We start from the raw sequence: 25,708 nt of genomic DNA on the forward strand, positions 1-25,708 counted from the left end.
CTGGTAATGATTATAGAGTTTCTCAATCTTAACTAACTACTACAGAAATCACCATGCAAGAAATATATAGGACAATTCTAACATGCCTAAATTAACGGAAAAAGCTATCTGTCTCGGACAAATGGACCGATTCTAATTATAGAAAAGCTTCGCTTTTAAAAATCAACTGATGTTTAACATTATATTAAATTATATGAAAATAATTTTGTCTTTAAAGAAAATGAACAATAATAGTTATTTCTCGTATCGTATTATAAACGGCTTTCCGCGGTTATAGAATGTACAATTATAAGATTAAAACTCGGGGCTAGTTTTAATCTTATGATTGTACATTTCTATATTCGTAGAAAACTGGATATAATACGATGCTAGACATAGTTTTTTCGTATGGATGAGAACCGGTTCCTATCCACCGGATTCGAATGAATACAAGAAATTATATTAAACTAACTAAGAAGCATGGAAAAATAATCATGGTGATAACTTTAGTAGTTAGGTACGATTTAGAAAGCGTAGCAACTCTATAATCATTACCAAAATGTCCGTACGTCCATTTTAACCATGTTGATTTTTTTACTTTTTTAACAACAAATTTTTATGTGATCTAATCATCTGATTGATCTGATTTTTGGTATTTTGATTTCTGATTTTGATTAATGAAAAAAGCTATCCATCTCAGACGTACGGACGGACGGACGTACGGTTCAACCCTAATTATAGAAAAGCTTCGCTTTTAAAAATTTAAACTTATAAAATCATTAGATTAATTTAATATCCCTCCCATATTTCTTTACTAATACAACAACAGGAAGTTGAGGTTTTGATATGAGCAAGGGGTCCAACCTTACTTTTTATAAAGCAGGGCTTTTCTATACTTAGGGTCGGTAGGTCTGTCCTTTTAACATTATTCTGTATTTAACAGTTTTACAAAAAAAATAACGTATAATTTTGTCAAAAATAATCCAAAAATATTATGCTTAATTTGTTCTGACACTCTACAAAAGTTAATATCAGTCATTCCATTTTAGAGCTTCGCTTTTATGGATGTTGTTATCCTTGTAATTTTCTCAAAGTAGATAGTGTAAAAAGTAATGATAAATAATTGGAGGGGGGGGGGAGCAGTATTTTTAATTATCCTATTATATAAAGTAGTAAGCGTTTTTGTCTGTCCCGAAGGATCTCGCTAACCGCTGAACCGGTATTGTTCTCTTTTACAGTAAAGCTTCTTACAGGTCCTGGGAAGGTTTTAAACTTCCCCCCCAAAATATTATTTTTTTACTCTTTCAAAACTTAATATTAAAATGGGATGAGGTCGACTTTTTCCCCTTCTACCTTAAGTACCCCTAGAGGCTTCTAGGGGCGTAACCGCTAGTATATGTATATTGTAAAACTACAAAAACATGTGTTAGGTGTGATTGGGAGAAGGTTGGAACTTGCCCTGATTAGTTCTGCTAACAAAATATCACATAGGTTTTGGGGGTTGTTGATGGTGTCCCCCCCCCCCCCACACAATACAAATAGCCTATAACCACCACAGGACCAGTAGGTATATTCCCTGAAGAGTAGAATCCAGCAGCTACAAAGATCTTAAGGGACAGACAGACAGACATCATTCTACTTTGTATTGTAGATTGTGGGGGAGGAAAACTTTTACTTTTATTTATTATCCCTTCATTCTTCTGGGTTAGACTTAGGAGTTGACTTTCCAAACTTTCGAAGCTACTCTATATTTTGAAATGTCCTTCTGTCTTTCTATTTTTGGTGTTTATGGTCGGAATATCAAAATAAGCATAATTTAAATGTACAAGTGTACATCTAAATCACATTAAATGACCCGTGTATACATGTCATTCCCCCCCCCCCCCCAAATAGACGTCATATTGTAATTTGATAATTATAACATGACCTCCCCTCCCCTCCCCCATCCTTTCATGCAATAATAAAAACAAGGTTGACTAGATCCAAAATCATTGATAGAAATACATACAACAAGATTATTTGTGTATTGTAGTTTAAGTTATTTAATCTAGAGAGTGACATATTCATAGAAGGTAATTTTGTGTATCATTGTTGAGGATGTACATCAATTTATTGGCCATTGTCTTATCTCTTAAGAACCCTGATTTTTCTTAATATTGATTGCAAGATATTTTGACTTTTAGACTGACCTAACCTAGTTATAGAGCAGCTGTGCCACTAAAAAAGGGGAAAACAATTAGTGAGCAAAACTTAAAAGGATTTTGTTTCTTGTAACTAAAATTTGTTAGGGGAAGGAGGGGAAACTTTCTAACTTACTAGTAGCTTCGTCCCATGTTCCTAGGGATATCTTATATTTTATAGAGAAACTAGCTTAAAACCTGACCATTGATATTATTTATCTTCTCAATATTTCAACTACATACTACTTAACTTTTTAATAGCAAAGCTATTCTACAATTCTATAATGTATAACTCCTAACATTCGTCTATAAAAAGGTTACTATTAAAGATTTATGTCGGATTTTTTTACGAAGATTTTCATCAAATATACTTTTCAAAGTTCAAAGAGATAGGGGACAATGGGATGTTTATTACACTAATCCCAAAAGTTTTATAATATTTTCTTATTTGATGGCTTAACAACATGTTACTTGTAAGTGCAGCGCTGCATCTACAAGTTACATGATCCGAAGTTTTCAATAGGAAGACAATATCATTAATGATCAGTCTACAATTTTCTGGTCTGAATTATTGCTCTATCCCTGTATCTTAGGAATGCAATCTTAGCATTTCTTGGGGGGGGGGGGGGGGGGGGGGAGGAGTTAAATAAACACTCACTCTCTCTCACTTCATACATCCCCCCCCCCTAATAATTCTTCCTATAGGACAATTTTGTCAATTCAAAGTTTTATGATAACGTTTACTTATTCATTGGCTTAACAACTTTGGGGACTTTAATGGTTTGTTCATTAAGTTGAGCATCAATCTTTGGGGATGTAAATAAATTTATCGCTCATTGTCTTATCCCTTATGGTTTCCCTTAAACTATACGGGGACCTATATGAAGCTTACCTAAGATGGATAACTTAATTTTAAGGAAGCTGTTTAATGATTAACTGGCTAAACCTAATTATAGAGGAGCTTCGCTTCTATGAACTATATAAATGTAATATTTTAGATTTTATTGGCCTTGTTAGAAACTCTATAATCGTTACCAGAATGTCCGTATGTCCATTTAAAACATGATGATTTTACTTTTTGCCAAATTTTTTATTTGTGAAATGATAACTAAAATAGACATGTTACAATTATACTATCGATTTTAAACTTTACATGATGATTCCAATAATAGTTAGGTATAATTTATGAAGTGTAGCAACTCTATAATCATTACCAGAATCACATCCATTTAAAAACATGCTGGTTCCTTTTCAAAAATTCAAACAATGTTCAATATTATAAGCGAAGCATCTGTATAATCAAGTGTTTTCTTTCTTTATCTTTTATATTCATTTTATCTCTTTTTCTCTTTCTTTCTCTCTCTTTCTCTTTTGTTGGTTCTTTTCGTTAATTTAGGCATGTTAGAATTGTCCTAATGATTTCAAACTGTGCATGATGATTCCTATGACAGTTAGGTACAATTTAGAAAGCATAGCAACACTATAATCGTTACCAGAAAGTCCGTATATCCATTTAAAACATGCTGATTTTCTTGACACTTTGACAAAACAATTTTGTATGACATAATTATCTTATTCATCTGATTTTTTAAATAATGATTCTTAGTACAACAAGGTAAAGTATTATAATCAAATCCTAAAATTGAAAGTAAATATTAGAGAAAGGGAACAATGGGCTATTTATATCACATGTCCCCAAAGTTTTATAAAAAGCATTTTCTTATTTGTTGGCTTAACAACTTTGGGGACTTTTCCTGAATTTTAATTGGTTGGGATGTACATGAATTTAACAGCCATTGTCTTATCCTTTTAGATCCCTTCCTAACCTAAAAGTATAAAAGTCTGGGAGGTGCTTGCTTACATGTGAAGACCGGAGCACCGAAAACCCCCTCCCCCGCTTAGTTTTGACAAAAATCAAAAATAAGGGGGGGGTAGTTTTTTAACCCCCCGCTTAGTTTTGACAAAAATCAAAAATAAGGGGGGGGTAGTTTTTAACCCCCCCCCTTAATTTTGATGAAAATCAAAAATAAGGGGGGGGTAGTTTTTTCACTGTACAACACGCCAGAAAGTTGAGTGAGGTAAATCAAGTAAATCTAGTATACCAGAAGGGAAACCTTATTACAGGGATATTCATGTTTTGGGGCATAATTTCCTTATTTATTTATTTATTTTCCCAGTAAAAGGTTTTAATTTTGTGCGCACAAAATTAAAACCTTTTACTGGGAAAATAAATAAATAAATAAGGAAATTATGCCCCAAAACATGAATATCCCTGTAATAAGGTTTCCCTTCTGGTATACTAGATTTACTTGATTTACCTCACTCAACTTTCTGGCGTAATGTACAGTGAAAAAACTACCCCCCCCTTATTTTTGATTTTCTTCAAAATTAAGGGGGGGGTTTTGAACAAAAAGTCTTTGCCTTTCCCTGCACTTTTCCTCCTTGCCATTTTCCAGACATTAAAAAACTACCCCCCCCTTATTTTTGATTTTTGTCAAAACTAAGCGGGGGGGGGGGGTTTTCGGTGCTCCAGTCTACCACATGTAAGCAAGTACCGTCTGGGACTATAAATTAATAACTGAAATATCTTTAAAATGATGTTTCTTAGTTAGGGAAATTGATGGGTGCTTTCACACAAAGTACCTGTTAAGCACAAATACACCCCCCCATCCTCCTTTACTTATCATTTCTATAAATATGAATAAGGACCTAAAGAAATTAACAAACAGACATGGGGGTTTATCATTAATACACTTTCAGTGAAAAATCTATTTATATAAATCAGGGATCAGAAGGAATATGACGATGGCCTGTAAATTAACACACATCCCTAATGTAGATCACAGTTAGTGGTTGAAACGTTTTGACACAACTAAATGAACCAATCAAAATTCCCAAAGTTGTTAAGCCAACGAATAAGAAATTTAAAACCCTAGAGACTAGTGTAATAAACAGCCCAATGTCCACTTCCTCCCTGCCAAATATTTATTTGAAATTGCCGTGGTTAAAACGGTCATGAGTGTATCTTAACGGTCATTGGAATGTGTGTTAATCCCCGCCCCATATTAAAACGGACATTAATCTCCGCCCATTTATTTCCTAAAAAACGAAACGGTCAGGTATTAATCTCTATTAGAATACGGTCATAGACTATTGTCTCCGCCCATTTATTTTTATTTAATGGTTATGAGTTAATCTGTACTTGATTTTTAAAAATTGGGGTTAAACTACCCTCCCCCCCCCCTCTCTACAATCAAACCAGGAGAGGTTAAAAGCCTGCCCAGGATTTATATAATACATAATTATTTTAATAGAGATTTTGAACATTGTTGTCATAGGAATCAATATTCCAAAATTCAGATGAATATCACACAAAAAAATGTTGCAAAAAAAACGTTAAAAATCACCCTATTTTAAATGGACATTCGGATTTTCATAGAGTTGCTATGCTTTCTAAATCGTACCTAACTGTTATTGGAATCATCATGCAAAGTTTGAAAACAATAGAACAATTCTAACCCATCCAAATTACAAACTGATGACCGTGCAGACAGAATTAGAAAAAAATCTTGTCTAAAAAAAGGTTTTCAAGAAAGAAATTTAAACAGTATAATGTAATAATGGAGCATGTATGAGATCTAAAGGGATATGACAATGGCAGATATATTGATGTACAACCCCAAAGATGATACACAAAATTACCCCTTCTGTAGATTACAATTGGTGGTTGAAACGTTAAGACACTTATTGAACTAACCAACCATTATTCTTCAAAAGTCCCCAAAGTTGTTCGACAAAAAAACTTTGTGGACAAGTGTAATAAACAGCCCAATGTCGTCTCCCTCCCTGGTATAATATAATAAGGGAAGATGTATGTAGCCTTGATGTGCATAGGTCTTACAAGTTTTCACCAAAAATTTTAGCTTTCCATTTTAAATAGTAGTCAGGAAATTTATGTTTCCCCTTAGCCATACAGATGGACAGACGCACTAAGTTATTTCTAGAGTAGCTTTGCTAAAAAAAATATAACATTAAATGATATTTAAAGATTTTTTCATAACAAATTGTTATAATTTAACGAGGGCTCTAAAGGGATAAGATAATGGCAGATATATTGATGTACAACCCCAAAGATGATACACAAAATTACCCCTTCTATAGATTACAATTAGTAGTTGAAACGTTAGGACACTTATTGAACTAACCAATCATTATTCTTTGAAAGTCCCCAAAGTTGTTAGACAAAAAAACTTTGTGGACAAGTGTAATAAACAGCCCAATGTCGTCTCCCTCCCTGGTATAATATAATAAGGAAAGACAAATGTAGCCTTGATGTGCATAGGTCTTACAAGTTTTCACCAAAAATTTTAGCTTTCTACATTAAATAGTAGTCAAGAAATTCATGTTTCCCCTTAGCCATACAGATGGACAGACGCACCAAGTTATCTCTAGAGTAGTTTTGCTGCTATAAATATAACATAAGATGCTATTTAAAGGTTTTTGTATAACAAATTGTTATAATATAACGAGGGATCTAAAGAGATGAGACAATGGCCGATAAATTGATGAATATCCCAATTTATGATACAAAATGTAGATAACAAATAGTGGTTGAAACAGATGGACACTCAATTTAATCACCCAACCAATCACCCAATTCATTAAAAGTCCCCAAAGTTGCTAAGCTAACGAAAAGAAAATGTTATTATAAACTTTAGAGACTTTGGTTTACCTCGTAATTACCTCGTACGGGCGGAATTACAGTCAAGGACCTTATCAACTTGATGTACTGTCCAGGTCCTGGTCCAGCAATCCAGGAGAACTAAGGATGACTTTAACGCACCCTTCTCTGTCCAAACAATATTAGGTTAAGTAACATCCATCAGACAACCAACTCTCTGTGGTGCATGACCTTTTTCTGAGAAGTCCCAACTGTGCATGGTAACAAGTTGCGCCTGTTTTATATAAAAAATAAAAAACCTTCATTTTATCATAAAACGAGCAAAAATCGAGCTATCTGGCTAATTTTTTAATATGTTAGAGATTTTTTCATGCTTAACAACTTTGCTTTTATATTTTGTTTTGAAAAAATCATTTTAAAACCGGTTTATTTGGGCTTGAAAATTGATGTACCTAAAATCGCATATTTTTTTGTCCAAAAATTTAAATCTAGCCTAAAACCTGCCCAAATTGATTTCCTCTGATGGTATATGATAACCAAACATAAAAATATAGTTTTTAAAAAAATCGAAGGCTATGAAAATTTTAAGAAGAAAAAAAGCACAGTACCCTACCTTAACATTTAAAAAAATCAATTTTTGACCAACTTACGTAAGAGATAAAACAATAACCAATAATCCTAGAAGGCTAATTTTTTTATATGTTGTACTCAAAGCAATTCCTAACAACTTTGCTTTTCTATAAAAGTTGAAAAAAATCACGCTAAATATAATTTTTTTCCTTCGTAAGTTCGTATGGTTTATAAATTTCTTTAAAATGCAAAAATCTAATATTTTTTTATTTAGCGCCTATATGAATGCTCATCTGTCATTGGTTAATTTGTTTACCGCTGAAATTTTCTATTGGTTAATATAGTTTAGTGTGAGTGAGTTTCTCCGTCAAAAGTTATGCTAACTCTCTCTCTCTATCTCTCTCTCTCTCTTTCCTTCTAACTCTCTCTCCCTCTTTCTCTCTTTATGTTATTCTCTCTCTCTCTCTCTCTGACTCTCTCTTTCTCTTATTATCTCTCTCTCTCTCTGTCTTTTTCTTTCTCTCTGACTCTCTCTCTATCTCTCTCTGTCTGTCTCTTTCTCTCTCTCTCTCTTACTCTCTCTCTTACTCTCTCTCTCTCTGAATCTATCTTTCTCTTATTCTCTCTCTCTCTCTCTCTCTCTTTCTCTCTTTATGTTATTCTCTCTCTCTCTCTCTCTCTCTCTCTCTTTCTCTCTCTCTCTCTCTTTCTTTCTCTCTCTTTCTCTCATTCTCTCTCTTTCTCTCTTTCTCTGACTCTCTCTTTCTCTCTCTCTCTCTCGTTCTCTCTCATATTCTCTCTTTCTCTCTCTCTCTCTTAATTGCTTAACTACTCAATATTAAATTGTTAGGGAAGCTAAGTATTGTTGTATGGACAGGTTTCAGGCTATTTCTTTTTATTCGATTCTATCTATCTATGGGTTTATCTATCTATCTAAAAAGAACCTAAAAGTCTAATATATTTAGTAAATTTTATTTCGGAATTGTTTAACGAACATACTTCATTTAAGATTGCGTGATTTATTTCGAAATAGAAATATAAAACGTAAAAATTTATTATTTTTCAAAATCTTCTATTTATTTACGAAGTACTTCGTAAATAAATATTAAGAAATTTGAATATTTAGAAAAATAGAAATAGGGAGGTATTTTTGAACGAACGGAGAGGGGAATAAATATCATATTTTTGAAATAGAATTCTTGCCGACGTTAATTAATATTCCCCAATTTCAATATTTTCATGGCTCTAAATTCCCTTTTGATTTTTCTCGAAATACGATATGTTTAGGGTTTGGAATACTTAATATTTTAAATATGTAGTAGACACATCATTGTGTCATACCCATACTTAAAAAGTCAAGCAGTTTGGGCTCTTTATCTTTCACACACAGAAAATGAGATAGAAAAAACCGGATGGGGGGGGCGTTCAACGCCCCCCCCCCCCCCCCCCCCGACCGTTAAGGGTTAAAGAAAATTTCCCCCACAACACCCTTCTCATTTTCCTCCCCCTCTTACCCACCCCTCTTCAATTACATGAAAAACAATATATACTTCCACCTTTCTTTAAGAGGTTTCGTGATTTTTTGTAGAATTAATTGTTAGAATAGCTACCCCTGCCAAATTTACCAAAATTACTTGTATAGCATAATGAGTAATGCTGTTAATTTAAATATTATGAAATTTACAGTTATATAAAATACAGTATAGAAATAATGATACTGTTAATTAACAAGGATGACAACATCCATAAAACCAAAGCTCTGAATAAGTATAGTGTCAGAACTGAATAAGCAGAATGTAAATGTAAAAGAGTCAAAGCAAAATTGAATGTAAATTTGTTGAAAAACTGCTTAAAACAGGATAATTTTTATGGACATTCTTACATTTTTAGGACTTCATTATAGATTGCTTCCCGTACAATATTGTACTTTGTTGTCCTAGGAATCAATATAGCAATAATCAGATCAATTGGATAATAAGATCACATAAAAATTTGTTTTTATATACTACAGGAATCGCCATGCAAAGTTTGAAATCAATGGGAAAATTCTAACATGCCCAAAAAAAGAAATCCGTTCTGGACGGACAGCCCAACCTTAATTATAGAAATGCTTCGGTTTTAAAAATTGATTACCTAGATTCTAGCTAAGAGTCTTTGAATAGTATATTAGGATTTAACAATGTGGAATATACTTTAATTAAAAATTTAATACGAAGATTCTAGCTAAGTTGCTTTGAATAATATATTAGGAATTATGCTAAGAATTTTAAATATATATTAATACATTTGATATTTGCTTAATTTCTTGAATATGCACTATTTTGGTTTAACTGAATTAATTAGAGAATATATTAAATGATCAGATGCTTCAATTAAAATTTTAGCAATCTATCCTTGGTAATAGCTGAGAAAACAGATATTTCCTTTACAAATCTAAAGTTTTCGAGAGCAGTGCCAATCGACCGACAGACAATCAGCCTTAATATCTATAATACAAAGTAAAATGATGTCTGTCCGTCTGTCTGTCCGTCTGTCTGTCTGTCCGTCTGTCTGTCCGTCTGTCTGTCTGTCCGTCTGTCTGTCTGTCTGTCCGTCTGTCTGTCCGTCCCTTAAGATCTCGGTAACCACTGAACCGATCAGATTCTACTCTTCAGGGTCTACTACTGGTCCTGTGGTGGTTTTAGGCTATTTTCTATTTATAATTATTTAAAATTTGTGTGGGCATCTCCAGAGGTAATTATTTTTTTCTTAATTACCTCTTGGGGCAAGGCCCCTAGAGGCTAGGGGCGAAGCCGCTGGTTATCTTAAATAGCAGATGATATAGATTTACATTTAGTTAGAAATTGTATGTTCTCTCTAGCATTACAGACAGATATACCGATTAAGTTACAGAGTGTATGCACTTTTGTAATTCACAAAAAAAATAAGCCGTTTCTTCTTTAACGTTTTAGATAGAGGAACTGCAAACGTTTATCTGTAATAAGAGAATTATCGTCAAACGATCTTTCACTGATAGATTGACAGACAATATTACTACGTATACATACATACTTTAATTCTATAGTTGCTGTGCTACTAGAGAATGTATTAATAAATTTTTTTCCTCCAATCAGTTTTGGTATTGATAAATAAAGTTTTGCTGGGAAAGTTTCGGTATAAATCCTCAATAGATAAGGGTGTGGAGTCATTTCCGCATTTATGGCGCGCAGCGACAAGGATCACAGAATTTATAAAAGCAAAGATTGCAAAATCAAACGGTCAACCAAACGATCGTACACAAATATAGAGTAACAGCTCATCTGAAGTCAGAACAAAACTGTGAACATACTTTCATTTTAAGACATGATTATAGAGTAGGTTCACTTATACCTTTATGCCTACTCGTAATGTGAATCAATTAGAAACCATTATGCAAAGTTTGAAAAGGGTAGGATGATTATTACATGTATCAACTTATGACAATATTAAAAGATAGAATAGCAAATAAATCACATTAGTAGGTGTTTATTTTATTTATGACAGTTTGTAAAAGTTTGTGGTTCTGAAAATTGTATAATTGTATCGACACTTGTGTGGAAATGGTTGTACATCTACGTAAGAAAGTTATTCAACTATTATGTAATTGGTTTATCCTACTATTAAGTACACCAAAAGTTAGTGGTATGAAAAACCTCATGCCATAAAGTTTTTTTGTATTTGATATTCTCTACTTGTATACAAGTAGAAAATACATGTAGAAAGCTCCTGTAAAATATTAAATAGATTTGTAAATGGTTTCTATCATTTATAGTTCATTGTTTTGTCTGAAATTTATTTCCAAATTACGGTCATTGTAACTCTTTTTTGCGCTTAAACAGATAAGTTTTTTGGAGGGATAACCTTGAAATCAATGTAATCTTTTTTAACAATTTTTGGTTAAGATAAGGGGAAGGGGGCAGAAAAGGCCACAAACTTCAACCTTCTCCCTCACTCCCCTATAAAAGAAATTAGGTTCTAGCTGGTTGGAAATAAATGTAAACAATGAAAAAACGAATAAAATTTAATATAGTTTTGTTAGATTGTCTGTTTGCTGAGTCTTTATGCATCTTAACACACAAAAAATATTTTTCCTGTAGGTCTGAATGAAGAAGGACGAAACAGCGTGGAAAACATTACAGACATTCATGTTTATTGTAAGTATTTTATGAATTTTTAAAATCTATTTATGATTGAGGGCAGGATGGAATATTTGTAAGCAACCTCTACAACATCGACTCTTATCATATCTAGAGGACTTAAGGGTTTTCTGTGTTTTCCATGTTAGTGGTCTTTTTGCTTCCTTAACATTTTTAATGGGCATACTTTGTTCTTAACCACTTTTTTACTTATAAACATATTTTTGGGTTCTAGAAGGACCTTAAAAATAAATAAATTCTTAACTGTCACGGAAAAAAATAATCTCTTGTTTGTAAGCTTATGTAAAATTCAGTATTATGATCTTTAATTTTTGTTTGGATATATCAATGATTGATTATATTATTTGAGATCCACCTGCCTCTGTGCGAATACACGGGCAGGACCATGCTAGAGAGGGAACCATTCTGAACCTGGAGTGTGTATCAGCCCCCAGCTACCCTCCAGCTCAAATCTACTGGAAGGTTTTCATTGGGGATCAGGTCAAGGTTGAAAGGTAAGTTTTCTAAAATTGTTAATCCATTTCTGCTATTGATAGTAAAGACAAGGGGGGGGGGGGATAATTTGGCACATTAGCAGATGAAACTTATTATCATGCATACTATCTAGTTAGGACTTCCTTCTGTTCAATTGCAAAGGATTGGTCATCTCATAAAGGCATTTCCTAATACCAAATGTAATTTGAAATAATACAAACAATATGATGTATATGCTAGGATTAAAGCAATACGTTAAACCTATTTTTGTATGGAAAACTTTTTACAAAAACACTCTTTATATAAATTGAATTAGATTACTACATATGATTTTATTTCAATCCATCTTCAGGGGAGAAACCCATGTAGAAAGTCTTGGTGATGGTGAGGGTGGAGATGTAACCAGTTCTCTTCTTAGCATTGATGTGGATGCTCCTGAATTACCAGGGAAGTTTAGAAGCCATTAAAACTGAACAATTTATATTCAAATTAATATTTTTGTGCATACTAATAAAGGAAGTGTGTATATACAAGTTTAGAATACAAACAAATACAGGAAAAACATGAGTTGGTGTATGACCAATCAGTGAGAAAGTAAGAATCTAGGCCAATAAGGGAAGAATGATAGTGAGAGTAACCAATAGGAAAAGATTGACTATTTTAGTTACCAAGAAGAAAACAAAATATTATGCTAAAATCAATTAACCAATCAGAAAGAACAGCAACTGTGTTTGTGCAAATTAGCGCGGAAAAATAATTTTAAAAAAAATTGAGTGAAGACATTGCAGACGGAAAGAGGAACATAAAGACATACATATGGTTGAATAAAGATAAAGGTTCATTTAAAGAATATCAAACATCCCAAACAATATACCTAAGCATAAATTTATGTATTAAAGTCATTTCTAAACTTTTTTTTGTAAAACCAGGAGATCATATGATCAGAGCCAAGTGTATAGCAGAACATCAACTAATAACCCAGCCAATTTATCATCAGCTACAAGTTCAAATATTATGTAAGTTCTGCTTTTTTAGTAGCAAAGCTACTCTATAACTCTGATCATCCATTAGTGGAATTATGGTTTACTCTACTGCTTTCTGAGATAGGTATCTGTTACTTTGATGAATGTAACCCTGACAAAAAAATTAGTTACTCTGTCTAATTGTCTAACACTCTAGTAAGGTGTTAAGGTTTTTTTTATTTACACAGCCGCTATGTAAGAAATTCATGAAATATACATACTGGTCCTTTGGTGGTTTTTAGCTATTTTCTTGAGAGATTAGGGGGACGAAGTACCTAGGAGAACAATAACTTCCCCAATTTTCTGTAGGAAGTAAAAGTTATCAGGTATTAAATAATCAGTGGGGGGGGGAGGGTCTTCCCATCACCTCTTAACGCTTAGTGTCTAAAGATTAGGGGCGAAGCCACTATTTAAGGATATAGAATTTTAATTAGATTATAAAGGAGATGCATTTTTTTAAAATAAATAATTGATCTCATTCTTTCCTGAAAAACTTGCAAAAACTGTTGTCTAACATTTTAAAAACAATTTAGATAATTACAAGGAAAATAAAATAAGATTGTTGCAACTTTTTTCTATAATGTATTTTTTTAATGGTCAGTAATTTTTTAGCTAATCAAAAGTTGCATATTGGAGAGAATTCTTCTGAATCATTGTATAAGTTAGAATATCATCATTGGTATCATCAAAGTAAATATTACAATGACGTCTTAAGGTACGGGGGGTCAATGCAACCTCCACCCCAAGTTGAAAAAACCTATTCCCCCATTGATTCCCAAGAATACAAATTATTGGGAGTGTAGAGGAAAGGATTGAATATCTCCCCTCTTGAGAGAAGCAGCTTATAGTGCCTATAAAAAAATAACGGCAATAACAATACAAATGACCAATGTATACATTTCACAATTGGTCAATTCAAATTTATACTGGCCTATCATTGGTCCTTCAAGACGTCATTTTTTATAGGCACTATAAGCTGGTTCATCTTAAGATGTTTCCCTAACTTTGAAAAAAGCTTGAACGTTCTTATTCAATGTCAGAACATTTATCAATCAAATGATGAGGTTATTAAATGATAAAAACATTTATAAATAACTCTTGAAAAATTAACTTTCATTTAACATAATATTTGCTTTAAATTTGAACTAAATTAATTAAAATGAATGGTTTGGTGTAAATAACTACGGTAAGAAATTTGTTAACCTTTTCAAATTTTTGCATCATATTTATTTTCATTTAAGCTAGTATACAGGGATAGCTTAATGAGAGATAACTTTAACTTGTAATTTTTCCTGTAATAAAATTATTGAAAGGACAAGTCTTTAAATTTTACATAGTAGTCCTTAAAGTTTAAAAAAAACATTCTTCAATTCGTTGGCATGCAACTTTTGAGACTATTTTTTATCTTTATTGTACAAATTAGTAGTGTCCAAACCTTTCAACGTCATTTTTTCAGAATTGCCTTATCCCTTAATCTCCTTGCTAGACCAACCAGACACTTTTGGGATTAGCACATACACAAACATATGTAGTTAGTGTAATAATATACAAAGTAAATTTAATAATTTAATGTACTACCATGTATATGATAGTACTATGTATAATCAAAGAAGATAAAGTATAGAATAGAATCCAGGTAGAAGATTCTGCCTGGCTAGCCTGAATTAAAATTGGAACATTTGAAAGACCAAAACGGATATAAGGCTGTTAGTAAATCACATGATTTAAGTAATTATTCTGAAAAAATATTTAAAATAAACTCCTTTTGCAATAATTTACTAAAAGCCTTGTAGCCAAGCCTCGAGCTTTCTCTTCCCTATTTACAATGGATTAAAATCCTCCTTATTCTATGTGTATAATATATATAACTTTTTACATGGTTTATCCCTTTCAATTATGAATATCATTTTGATTACTAGAGGATAGAGGAATAAGACAATGAACGATAAATTAAAACATATTAATAAACAAAATTACCCCTTTAGTAGATTATAATTAATTGGAAGGTTGGACATTGAAGTTTTTTACAACCCATTCAAAATATTTCTATCATTTTTAGTAAGGTCACTCTAGATCACTCTAAACCCCTTACTTATTAAAATAAATTGAAAATAAGAAGGAGAGTAAAAGAGTTGTTTCTGCCATAACTTACTCCTGCGAGAGACAAAACCCTGTGGAGGTACCAAGTACCCAATATGACCTAACCCTATCCTATGATAATTGCATCCATTAAACCATCTACTTTGTAATACAAACTGCACCCCTAGCATCTAGGGTTTTTGAATTCAAAGGGGCAATAAAAATAGCCTAAAACCATCATAAATTTCAAATCTGTAAATGAGACCATCGATATGAGGACCTGTGTAAAGCTAAACTAAAAAAGTAGTTATTGAGATCTTAAGCTTCAGACAAAGAAAACCTTACTACTTTTTTATAATAAGATATAGCTTCATTGTATTTATATCTAGGTCCCCCTGGGCAGCCAGAAATCTACACAAACAAGGTGGACCAGTCCAAGTTGACCTTTGGAGAGCCAGAGCAGCTGGTGTGTCGGTCACGTGCTGGCAATCCTCCAGCCAGGCTTCACTGGTTTAGAGGACAACAAATGGTAAATTCTAAATACAGGTAAAATCACCGAATCAGAACTTGCCAAATTTTGGGATTTTTAGAATAGTGTCCAAACTTTTCCACCAAAAATAGAAATATAAAGATGGCTAAATTAGTTTGAAATGATTTGGGACGTCGTATGTTAATTTATCTTAATAATAATATGCTGTAGTAATAGTTATCACCAAAGAAAATAAGAAGTACATTTTCTTCTAGTAATACTCTTTTTATATTAAAAAGATAAAGAAAACTTCTCATTATTTGACCTATTTACCAAAATAACCAAAATAGTTTTGCAAGATAGAAAATAAATTGATTAAATTACCACTAAAAGCAAATGTAATAAGATATTCACAAAATAATATATCATATAATATAATACAATTTCTATTTTATATATATTTTCTTAATAAATGGATTATATGATTTATCATACCAAAGAAGATAATGTATATAATAGAATCTAGGTAGAAGATTCTGCCTGGCTAGCCTGAAGTAAAATTGGAACTTTTGAAAGTCTATATGGCTGTTAGTAAATCACATGATTTCAGTAATTATTCTGAAAAAAATATATGACATAAATACCTTTTGCAAAATTTACTAAAAGCCATATTGACTCGCATCAAACTTTCTTCATCCTATTCACAATGGATTAAAATTTAATTTTAAGTGCAACTACTTTCCAAAATAATATAATTGTGGTTAGTTGTAGTTATCAAAATCATTACTGGTTGTGTCTTCTTTAGTCAGACATCAATATTTATTAGGGGTCCTAGAGTACCTTCTAAACATTGAGATTAAATAAAGAATAAAGTCCATAACCCTGCAGGGCTCCAATTCATTAACATTTTATTTAGGTTTGAAGGAGAAAACGTAGTTTCAGAAATAACTTTTGTGCCCACCATGAATTTTGAGGAGCTAACTTGTGAGGCCTACAATGAGGCAGTCAGTCAGCCAGTTAAACAGACAGTACATGTAAGGTTTTTAGTAGCGCAGCTATTCTATAATTATTTCATGATTGTTCGACCACGATTAAAATGTGAGGTAGTATAATATTCCCAAGTTTTATAATGAGGCAGTCACATAAGTTACTGTTTTATAAGAGCAGCTATACTATAAATAAAGTAATAATGGAAGTTTGTCAATGCAAATGTAAATTTAAGCAGTTGGTTAGTAGTTAACATACACTATAACTAAACTAGGTTCAGGCTATCCATAGGAATGAGAACAGAACTATGTTTACGGCATCTAAACGTCAAAAATTTGTATTATTTTACTTATTATGTAACATTCTCATACAGATTATAGAAAAGTTTTTCTTAAAAATTATCTGATATTTTCTAATTTTAACCGATTTATTTATTTAGGGCATTATTAAAGAAAAATTATAAGATAATTGGTAACTTTAAGTACTTTCAATATTCTTTTTTTTTTGTAGCAAAGCTACTCGTTATGCATACTTATTTCAGTTTGTTCCTTTGCGTGGAACTTTTGTAGTATTATTAAAGTTATTGCATATATCTAAGGTAGAAAGGTATATTGAACTCTAAGTTATACTTGTCCCCAAAGATTGTATACATTTGTCTTTTTTGTTTGCTCAAATTTTTTGGACTTTTCCTTTATGGGTTAGCGCAAGCTAGTTGTGTCCAACTTTTCCGCCAATAAGGTTAATCTATGGAAGGGATAATTTCGTTTATTATAATTGGTAATACATATAAATTTGTCGCCCATCGTCTCATCTCGTTCCCGAAACTTTTGGATATTTTAATCCTTGTTATTATTTTCTTTAATTCAGAAAAAATCAGAAATAACTAGTACTATTTAATTAATGCAAAAATGTATTAAAATTCTAATTATTTATTCAGATAAAATTAATTGAAACAAAAATCAACAAAGGGTGTTAATTAATAATAGACAAGAGATAATTAACAAGGATTTTTCCCTAAGGTCAACTCAACCTTGTTTGCTGGAGGCAAATTTACCCTACAGTTTACCTAATAAATCTGTTTGTTCGATGCTAATAAAATGAGTTTCTAAAAGTCTGTTAGATTTTTTATATGTTCAATCATTTATTTGGCCATAATCCTGTCAAAAATGCTTTCAAAACAGATCTTTTTTGACCTAAGATACTGAAACAGTTTTTTTATAAGCCCAAAAAATCAGTTTTAAAATATTCTTTTTTTTATGGAAAACTAATAAAAATTAAAAAAAAAACATGCAAATTTGAGGGTACATATTAATAAGTATGGAAAGCATGCATTGATAGAAAAGTCACTTTTCTATAGTTACACGTGTAAGCGGGGAAATTTTGTTACGCCACTTTTGACATTAATTACCTTGTTTTAATAATAAATTTTTTATTTTAGCGTTAATCATAATTAAGACAAAATAGAAAAAGTATCTTTACTTTCGATGTTCTATTCTTAATAAAATACTTAAAGAAAAAGTTAAAGATACAAATTTTATTAACAAGTAGTTTTTTTTGAAAATAAAAACATCAATAATTGCTTTGGCTTTACAATGGTAAACCAATTACTTTAACACTTTCCGAGTTATTTAGATATTGCTGGTGACCTGGAGGTTCAGAACCTGCAAGATTATACTAATAGTTGAAATTAACTTCATCACCTATATTTTTACATTTTGATGTACTGCTATAGAATATCGTAGTATTTTGGTTACCTTAAATGTTTTGTTTAAGCCAAAACAATATTTTTGCTCTTTACCTGGATGACCCTTCCAGGTTTGCTGGCATCCTCTGACCGCCAGGATAAAGATATTTAATCAAATCAACTCTCAGACATGTGCCATAACCTAATTTTAAAGGTTACGTATTTAAATGTTTGTGAGTGTACATGTACAATGAACTCTTTTGTATACAGTACTTATGTATAAAAGCTTAATTTATGTTTACTAATTTTTTAATTAATTTGCTTATATTGATATAAAGATTAATTGTCTTTCAAGTAGCGTCTTTATTTTATTTGCATATGTTTTTCTTTGTTTATACATAAAAACTAAATTTAAAATTTCGCAAAAAAATTTACGATAAGCTAACTTTAAAAATTGCTACACTACATTACTTTTTACAATTTCTTTGTTTTTGAAAGTACGTCAGTCCGTCAGTTCATCCGCAACGGTATGGGAAAATTGTGATTTTCTCAGCTGCTATTTTATATAGACAGCTGAATTTTTAATCTCTATTCCGAGTACTAAATAGCATTCGGTTAATAATTTACTTAGTTTGTTGGTCTGTCAGTTAAAAAAACATAGATACTGAGGTTTTGCGATTTTCTTTTAAATATCACACATTCTCTTTTTAACATCATAAATTCTCTCCATATCATACTTCGTCAATGTTAATACTTAATTTCATTGTGCTCCTTTGTTTATTGTAGATGTCGCGACTCCTTTTTTTGTACTTACTACAAATATTAAATTTGTTTTTAGAGGGAATTCATTTATAAATAATTGCTCTCGATTATAAAAAATCTGTTCTGATCAATGTGGTATATTTGTATATTATGTTTATTTCAAATTGTTTGCAAAATTGTCATAAACACATTTTTGTACATCTTAAAAACTATTCTCTCTGTTGTACTTTTGTTGCAGGAGGGTTGGGGGTTTGTGATTTTGACGGGCGTGGGAGAAGCTGAATTCATTCCCCCTGTTTAGCTGTTTTTAGATCTTAATGATTCAAAGACACAAGTGCCTAGTGCATAAAATATCTTTAATCAGTCTAAAATATTGCTTGAGCTGGGAATTACTCAGGGAAAAGGGAATGATATTCTGACAAACAATTCTAACGGAAAATTTCCCCACAACCCCCTTTCCCTTTTCCTCCTCTTCTTACCCACCCCTCTTCAGTTCGATGAAAAAAAAAAAAAATATACTTCCACCATACTTTAAAATGTTTGTGATTTTTTGTAGAACTGATTGTTAGAATAGCTACCCCTGGGAATTACTACGTTGTCATGGTTGGAAAAGTTAGAGGCAATACAGTTTATCTTGGGGTGAAATTTGTTGTTTTGTATGAATTATTTTTGCAAAGATGTGACATACACATTTGTATAATCTCTGTGTAACATTATAGTTTTAAAAATTTTAAGACGCAATATTTGTTCTATAATACTTATTTCCTTCACTATGTAGCAGAATGGATGTAAAATACGTGGATATTTTAAGAGATTCTCGCATACCCTGATAAAATATTTTCTCCTAGCTAGCTAATACAATATTACCCCCAATCCTACTCCCCCCCCCCCCGTATGACCTTACACCATTCCATTACCACAGAAGAACCTATTGATTGACCAATATCTGAGGACTATATTAGCAACCTTAATTGACCATAAAAATATCCTAATATCCTCGTATTCCATATCCATTTGTTGCAGTAGCCATGGTATCTTATTGAAACTTGTGTATTTTGTATAATCACCTTTAAGTTTTGCTTTGCTTTTAGATTATCATCGATACTTTATTATCATTCCAATCATTATAATCTTTTGTGCATTCGTGTTTAATGCTTAGTTTTTCCGTCAGTATGTCATTAAGAAATAGGTCTTAAAGTTAATTTGGATTGTAAAGATGATTCTTGCAACTATTATGGATTAGCAAATATAGCTCCCAAAATATAGCTTAAAACCACCAAATGACCAGTAGGTATATTTCCAGAAGAGTAAAGCGGTTACCAAGCTTAATCTTAAGCTTCAGACGAACAGATAGACATCGGTCTACTTTATATTATAGATTTCATTTTTTCTATCTTTTGACAGCAAAGATTTAAATGATAGAATTTTCCGAGATAGAATCAATTTTATAACTCATTCATTAAAATTTATATTAAATTTGCTTAATAAAGATCCGTTTTGTTTAATAATCATGGACGTAGCAACATTTAAAAAAAAAACTTAAATACATTTATTGGGGCAAAACGTAATTTTAGATTTTAGGACCAGAGATAATTTATCTGTAAGAAAACTGTATTTCTATAACTTTATATTTTTGCCAGTATATAAAAAAAATCAAGTAAATGTAACCAGATTGTAATTTAATGTATGCAAAGAGATAGACTGCATAGATACTGTGTTTAAATTTGAAATTTGAGATATTAAATTCCCTAATTTTTGAGTAGTAACTACATTTTAAAACGTGCAATCTAGTATTTTATCACGTGTAATTTATAAAACATTTTTGGGTATAAATTTATAATTTTAGATAGCAAAAGATAGGGCTTTAAAAGCTTTAAAATGGAATGAGGATAACTTTTTCTCACAAACTTTACTGTTAGCACAATTTACCATAAAACTACTTAATTACATCGGATTAAATTACAGTTTAGTAACTAATTTTATAGATTTTGTTTTAGGATATAAGGACAATACAAAGTATTTTAGCTGTTAGATAACGTCCGATCTCCATTGTTTTAAAAAAATAATATGATGTTTTTAAATCAAAATATAACATTATGTTTTATCATGTATAAATATAAATATGTTTATAATATGTAATATTATCATATTTGATTTGTCTATGATTTGTCTAATAAGAAGAATAAATCATTTAAAACACATATGAAATAAATGATAAAAATAATTTTAGTAGTATATAGTTAGGCGTTATCTTCTTAGAAATGTTAATTTCAATTTTTAAAGTTTTTATACCTCATCCGCCCCCCATCGACAGAACTATGAGAATAATTATGTTTACAATTAGGCTAGGTTAGGTTACAGGCTAGGGGGCCGAGCGCTGCGGCTAGGTAGGAAAGGGTGCCGAGAGGCCGCGGCTAGGCAAGCTAGGGGGCCGAGCGCTACTGCTAGGTAGGCAAGGGTGCCGAGCGCCGCGGCCAGAGTTCAAAGTTAATTTTTAAAAATTGGAAAAATATTTCTAGTAAATTCATCACATATGAAGTCTGATTTTTAGTATTTACCCAAAAATGTTAGCTATTTTAGAAATATTAAATCAATTCTGTAATAAAATAGTTATTAAAACTGTTAATTTGATTGTGATATCATAAATATATCAAGCAGTGATTATTTATAAATCAAGCAATATTTCTAGTTCTAAAGACATTGTTATAAAACTATCACAGTTAAAACTTTAAACTTGGTGTTACTCTTACTTACCTGAGAGATATTTTGCTTTTTGAAAAATGGCAAACCCTGAATTATTTGTGTTTATTTCATTTTCTTAAACATCAAATGTACAAAATTAGAAGCAGTATTTCAGCATTTTTTGCCCTGGTAATTTTCAAACTAGCGTACATTCTTTGACTGTTAGGCACCTGTCTCCCAAAATATGAAATGCAGGGAAGGTGGGGACATTGGCCTGTTTATTTCACTAGTCCCCAAAGTTTGACAATAACATATTCCTATTCGTTGCCTTAACAACCTTGGGGACTTTTTTTTAATTTTGATTGCTTTGTTAATTGAGTTAAGTGTCAAAACGTTTCAACCACTAAAAGTAATCTACAGAAGGAGAAATTTTGTGTATAATCATTGGGAATGTACATCAATTCATCGGCCATTGTCTTATCCCTCTAGATCCTTGCATAAAATGTATGTTAGAGTGAACGTTTATGTCATATGATCATATTATGTTTACATAATATAAAATCTTAATATTCATGTCTACAGTATTGATAGACAGGGTGTTAATACAAAACCAAGGATAATAATGTACTTAAAAAGCACAGTATCTTGTTAGGTAAAGTTGAATTTAAGAAACTTTTTATAGTGCCTTTAAAATGTAGCCATAATGGTCTACTATTGGTCGATTAAAATGTATACTGGCCTGCAATTGGTTATTTAGTCTCTGTATTGGCCTATCAATGGTTATTTATATTTTATATAGGCACTATAAACAGCTACTATATTTAAATTAACTTTAGATTAAACGAAAATAGATCATCTATTTGTAGTAAAATAATTACATTTTTATCGTTTAAATTCAATATAACTATAAAGAATAAATCAGACCTTAAAGCTATCATTTTTACACTTTATATTTACGTCGACATTAAGACCATTACACATAATAAAAATAATATTCTGGTGTTGATTATAGTAGGAGCCACCAATTTTATTTTTGCTATTATATCATTTGTATTAAATTAGAAAACACTTAGACTATATTGAAAGGGGGTAAGGGGAATCTTTACACGATCAAAAATGAAATCTGTCTAGGGGGTTATTTATTTATGATAAGAGTGTGGGGGAGGGGGGGGGGGGGAAGGTCAGTGACCCTTTATAATCCCTAAATCTAATTTTGGATTGATTAAGTGTTAATTTTCTAGGCTTATATTTCACTTCTTGACCTCTACTTAATTTAATTTAGTATTTATAAATAGTTTTATGTTGTAAGGAAGGAAGGGAACATTGGGCCGAAAATAATACTGGCTTTTCTTATTTGATGGCTTGTAAGGAGTTTGGGGTCATTTCTTATGTCTTATTTGGGATGTGCAATCAAACGGTGTCTAAACTTTTCTACCAATTGTTTTAAACTACAGAAGATATAGAATTTGTTTAAGGTGTGCATTGTCTTATCCCTAATATCCCTGGATGTAATACAGTATACGTAGTAGGTGTTTAGAATATAATTAGAAATAAAAGAAATAATAAGAAATAGAATTGAAACATGTGCAGCAAGAATGTAAAGATAGTATGATAGTAAGCAGCATATCAAAACGTTAAAAATGTATCTTATTCCGTTTAATCATGATTTATTTTATTTTTATAGTAGATTCATTTTTCTTTTATATTTTAAGCTTCGATTTCTTCAATCCTATTTGAATATATTTAAATAAAAATCCATTTCAATTATACAAAATTCATTAAAACGAATCTCAAGTTTCAATTAGATATGATTTACCCATAACAATGTTCTATCATGCAAAAAAACACTATTAAAAATCTAGGTAAAAGAATGATTTTATCATGTAAAAAGTTGTTCAAAATAACTCAAATGGTATTACAGACTTTCTGCGTGGCTGCGTCTCTTGCAACTACGAAAAGAGGAACAGATCATAAAATAGCTTAAAATGCAATCAAATAGAATTTTTAAATTTATTTATATTTTAGTTTGATGTTGAATTTCCTACAACAACCACTACAACAACTACTACTACAACCACCACTACAACTACTACATCAACAACTACTACTACAACTACAACAACCACTAAAAGAATAAGAATGAGAAGTAGTACCACCAAACCCCCCTCAGTAAACATATCCCCAAACACAATTGACAATGAGCTGATTAGCCATGCTCATGATACTACTTACAATAGTTTAACTGATGAAGATTTCTATTATTATGATTATAGCCATTTTGATTATGTAAATGAGGCTATGAATGCATCATTTCTGGAGACAGTTAAAGAGGTGGGGGATGAATATTATTATATAAATCCTAATATTCATATTAACATTGAATCAAATGGTAATGAGATGCTTGCAGAGGATATGAATGATATTGAGAATAATGAGACTGATGAACATGGTCCTGTCAATAGTGTTGATCAATTATTTGATTCAGGTTGGAAATTTTAATAAGATTATTTATAGTTAAACTACTTTATAGTTTTGTATTTCAGGAATAAAAAAATTAAAGATAAATTTATGTAGATTTCCAATACCAATAAAATAAAATTACACCTTTAAAGATTTAAATTATTGGTTGAAAAGTTTAGATACTGATGATTTAAACCAGCCAAACAAGATTTTTTAAATAAGTTTTAAAAGGTTTTGTTTAAGCAAACAAAACAGGGTGTCTAAATCCTTCTTTCTATTTTCAAACTTATATTAAAACCAGGGAGGATGGGGACATTGGACTTAATTGTGATGATTTAATGAACAAGTCATCTCAATCCTTGGGATGCTGTAGGTATTGGTGCAAAAAATGGGGACAATTTTTAAATTGATTTGACGGGGCTGTTTATTTACGTCACAAGTGAGGGGAAAGAAAAGGGAAGGAGGAAAGAAACCCCCTAGAAAAGAGATGGGGGTATGACGTCACACGCCAAAACAATTTGAAATTTGTCCCCATTTTTTGCACCAATACGTACAGCATCAATCCTTGGTTTTAAAACGTTGTATATTTTTAATTTAATCTTTAGCTTCCAATATGATGTAAATAACCAATAATTTTAACTCTAGGCGTATAATTTACAGTATACCTCACTGATTATACACACTATCCCTTAATTCATGATATCAAATTTTTTCAGAAACTGAAGAAAGCCCCACAACATCACAAGAAACTAGTATTGATTATCTGTACAACAATGTCGTAACAGAGGATAACATTATTGTTGACAACAGTTATGATTATCAATACTATTCTAATAATGATAATCAACAAGTTATTCATCATCAATCACCAGCACATACAGCAGAAGATGTACATACAAACAAAATTGAACATACAATACATGCTTCAAACGAGGAATTTAAGCATGGCCAACACATGAACGAGGAAGTTAAACACAAAATGATTGATGATAATGACAGCAGTAAGAAAACTTTTAGTGACAATAAAGACGCATTGTCCAACGATGGGAAAAAACAGCGGAAGGGCAATTATCGCGAAAATGAGACCTTTGCCAAAGGCTTGAAATCTGTCAGACTTGGGGAGGGGGAATATGAACATTCAAACAATGGCTTCTCTGTTAGAAGTTCCCTGTTTATTTCTTTTGCTGTTCTGACCCTTTCTTGCCTCATGCAGGGCATTCATTTGTGATTTTACTTAAGTTTTACAAAGGACAGGTACATTTATGTGAAATATTAAAAATACATACATTTGCTTAAACGAAACGAAAAGACGTTTTATAAGCATAAAACTTTTTTCAAAGAAAATGTTAAATGTAAAATTTACTGTAAAGTGAAAATTCATGGTTTCTGAGTGATAAAAACTCGGATTTTTTTCGAAACTTGGTGACGATGACAAGTAATATTCATGAAGATGAAAATTTAAAAGCTTACAAGTGAACAATATCAGAATATACATTGTATTTGT

At 31.4% G+C, this 25,708-nt stretch overlaps 1 protein-coding gene across 1 annotated transcript in view; it reads left to right on the forward strand.

Annotated features, from left to right (window-relative positions):
* LOC145324743 (uncharacterized) overlaps positions 1 to 25,483 on the forward strand; it is a 66,049-nt gene extending 40,566 nt beyond the window's left edge. The window contains exons 11-18 of the mRNA XM_080167350.1: positions 11,526 to 11,582; positions 11,935 to 12,079; positions 12,412 to 12,501; positions 12,984 to 13,075; positions 15,550 to 15,706; positions 16,546 to 16,663; positions 23,770 to 24,229; positions 24,921 to 25,483. Coding sequence (XP_080023476.1) covers positions 11,526 to 11,582; positions 11,935 to 12,079; positions 12,412 to 12,501; positions 12,984 to 13,075; positions 15,550 to 15,706; positions 16,546 to 16,663; positions 23,770 to 24,229; positions 24,921 to 25,432 — 1,631 coding nt within the window. The 3' untranslated portion in view covers positions 25,433 to 25,483. The remainder of the gene's footprint in view (positions 1 to 11,525; positions 11,583 to 11,934; positions 12,080 to 12,411; positions 12,502 to 12,983; positions 13,076 to 15,549; positions 15,707 to 16,545; positions 16,664 to 23,769; positions 24,230 to 24,920) is intronic.
* The last annotated feature ends 225 nt before the right edge of the window (positions 25,484 to 25,708 follow it).

The sequence above is a fragment of the Acartia tonsa genome, chromosome 7, assembly GCF_053477335.1.
Source record: "Acartia tonsa isolate MP-2025a chromosome 7, ASM5347733v1, whole genome shotgun sequence".
NCBI lineage: Eukaryota > Metazoa > Arthropoda > Copepoda > Calanoida > Acartiidae > Acartia > Acartia tonsa.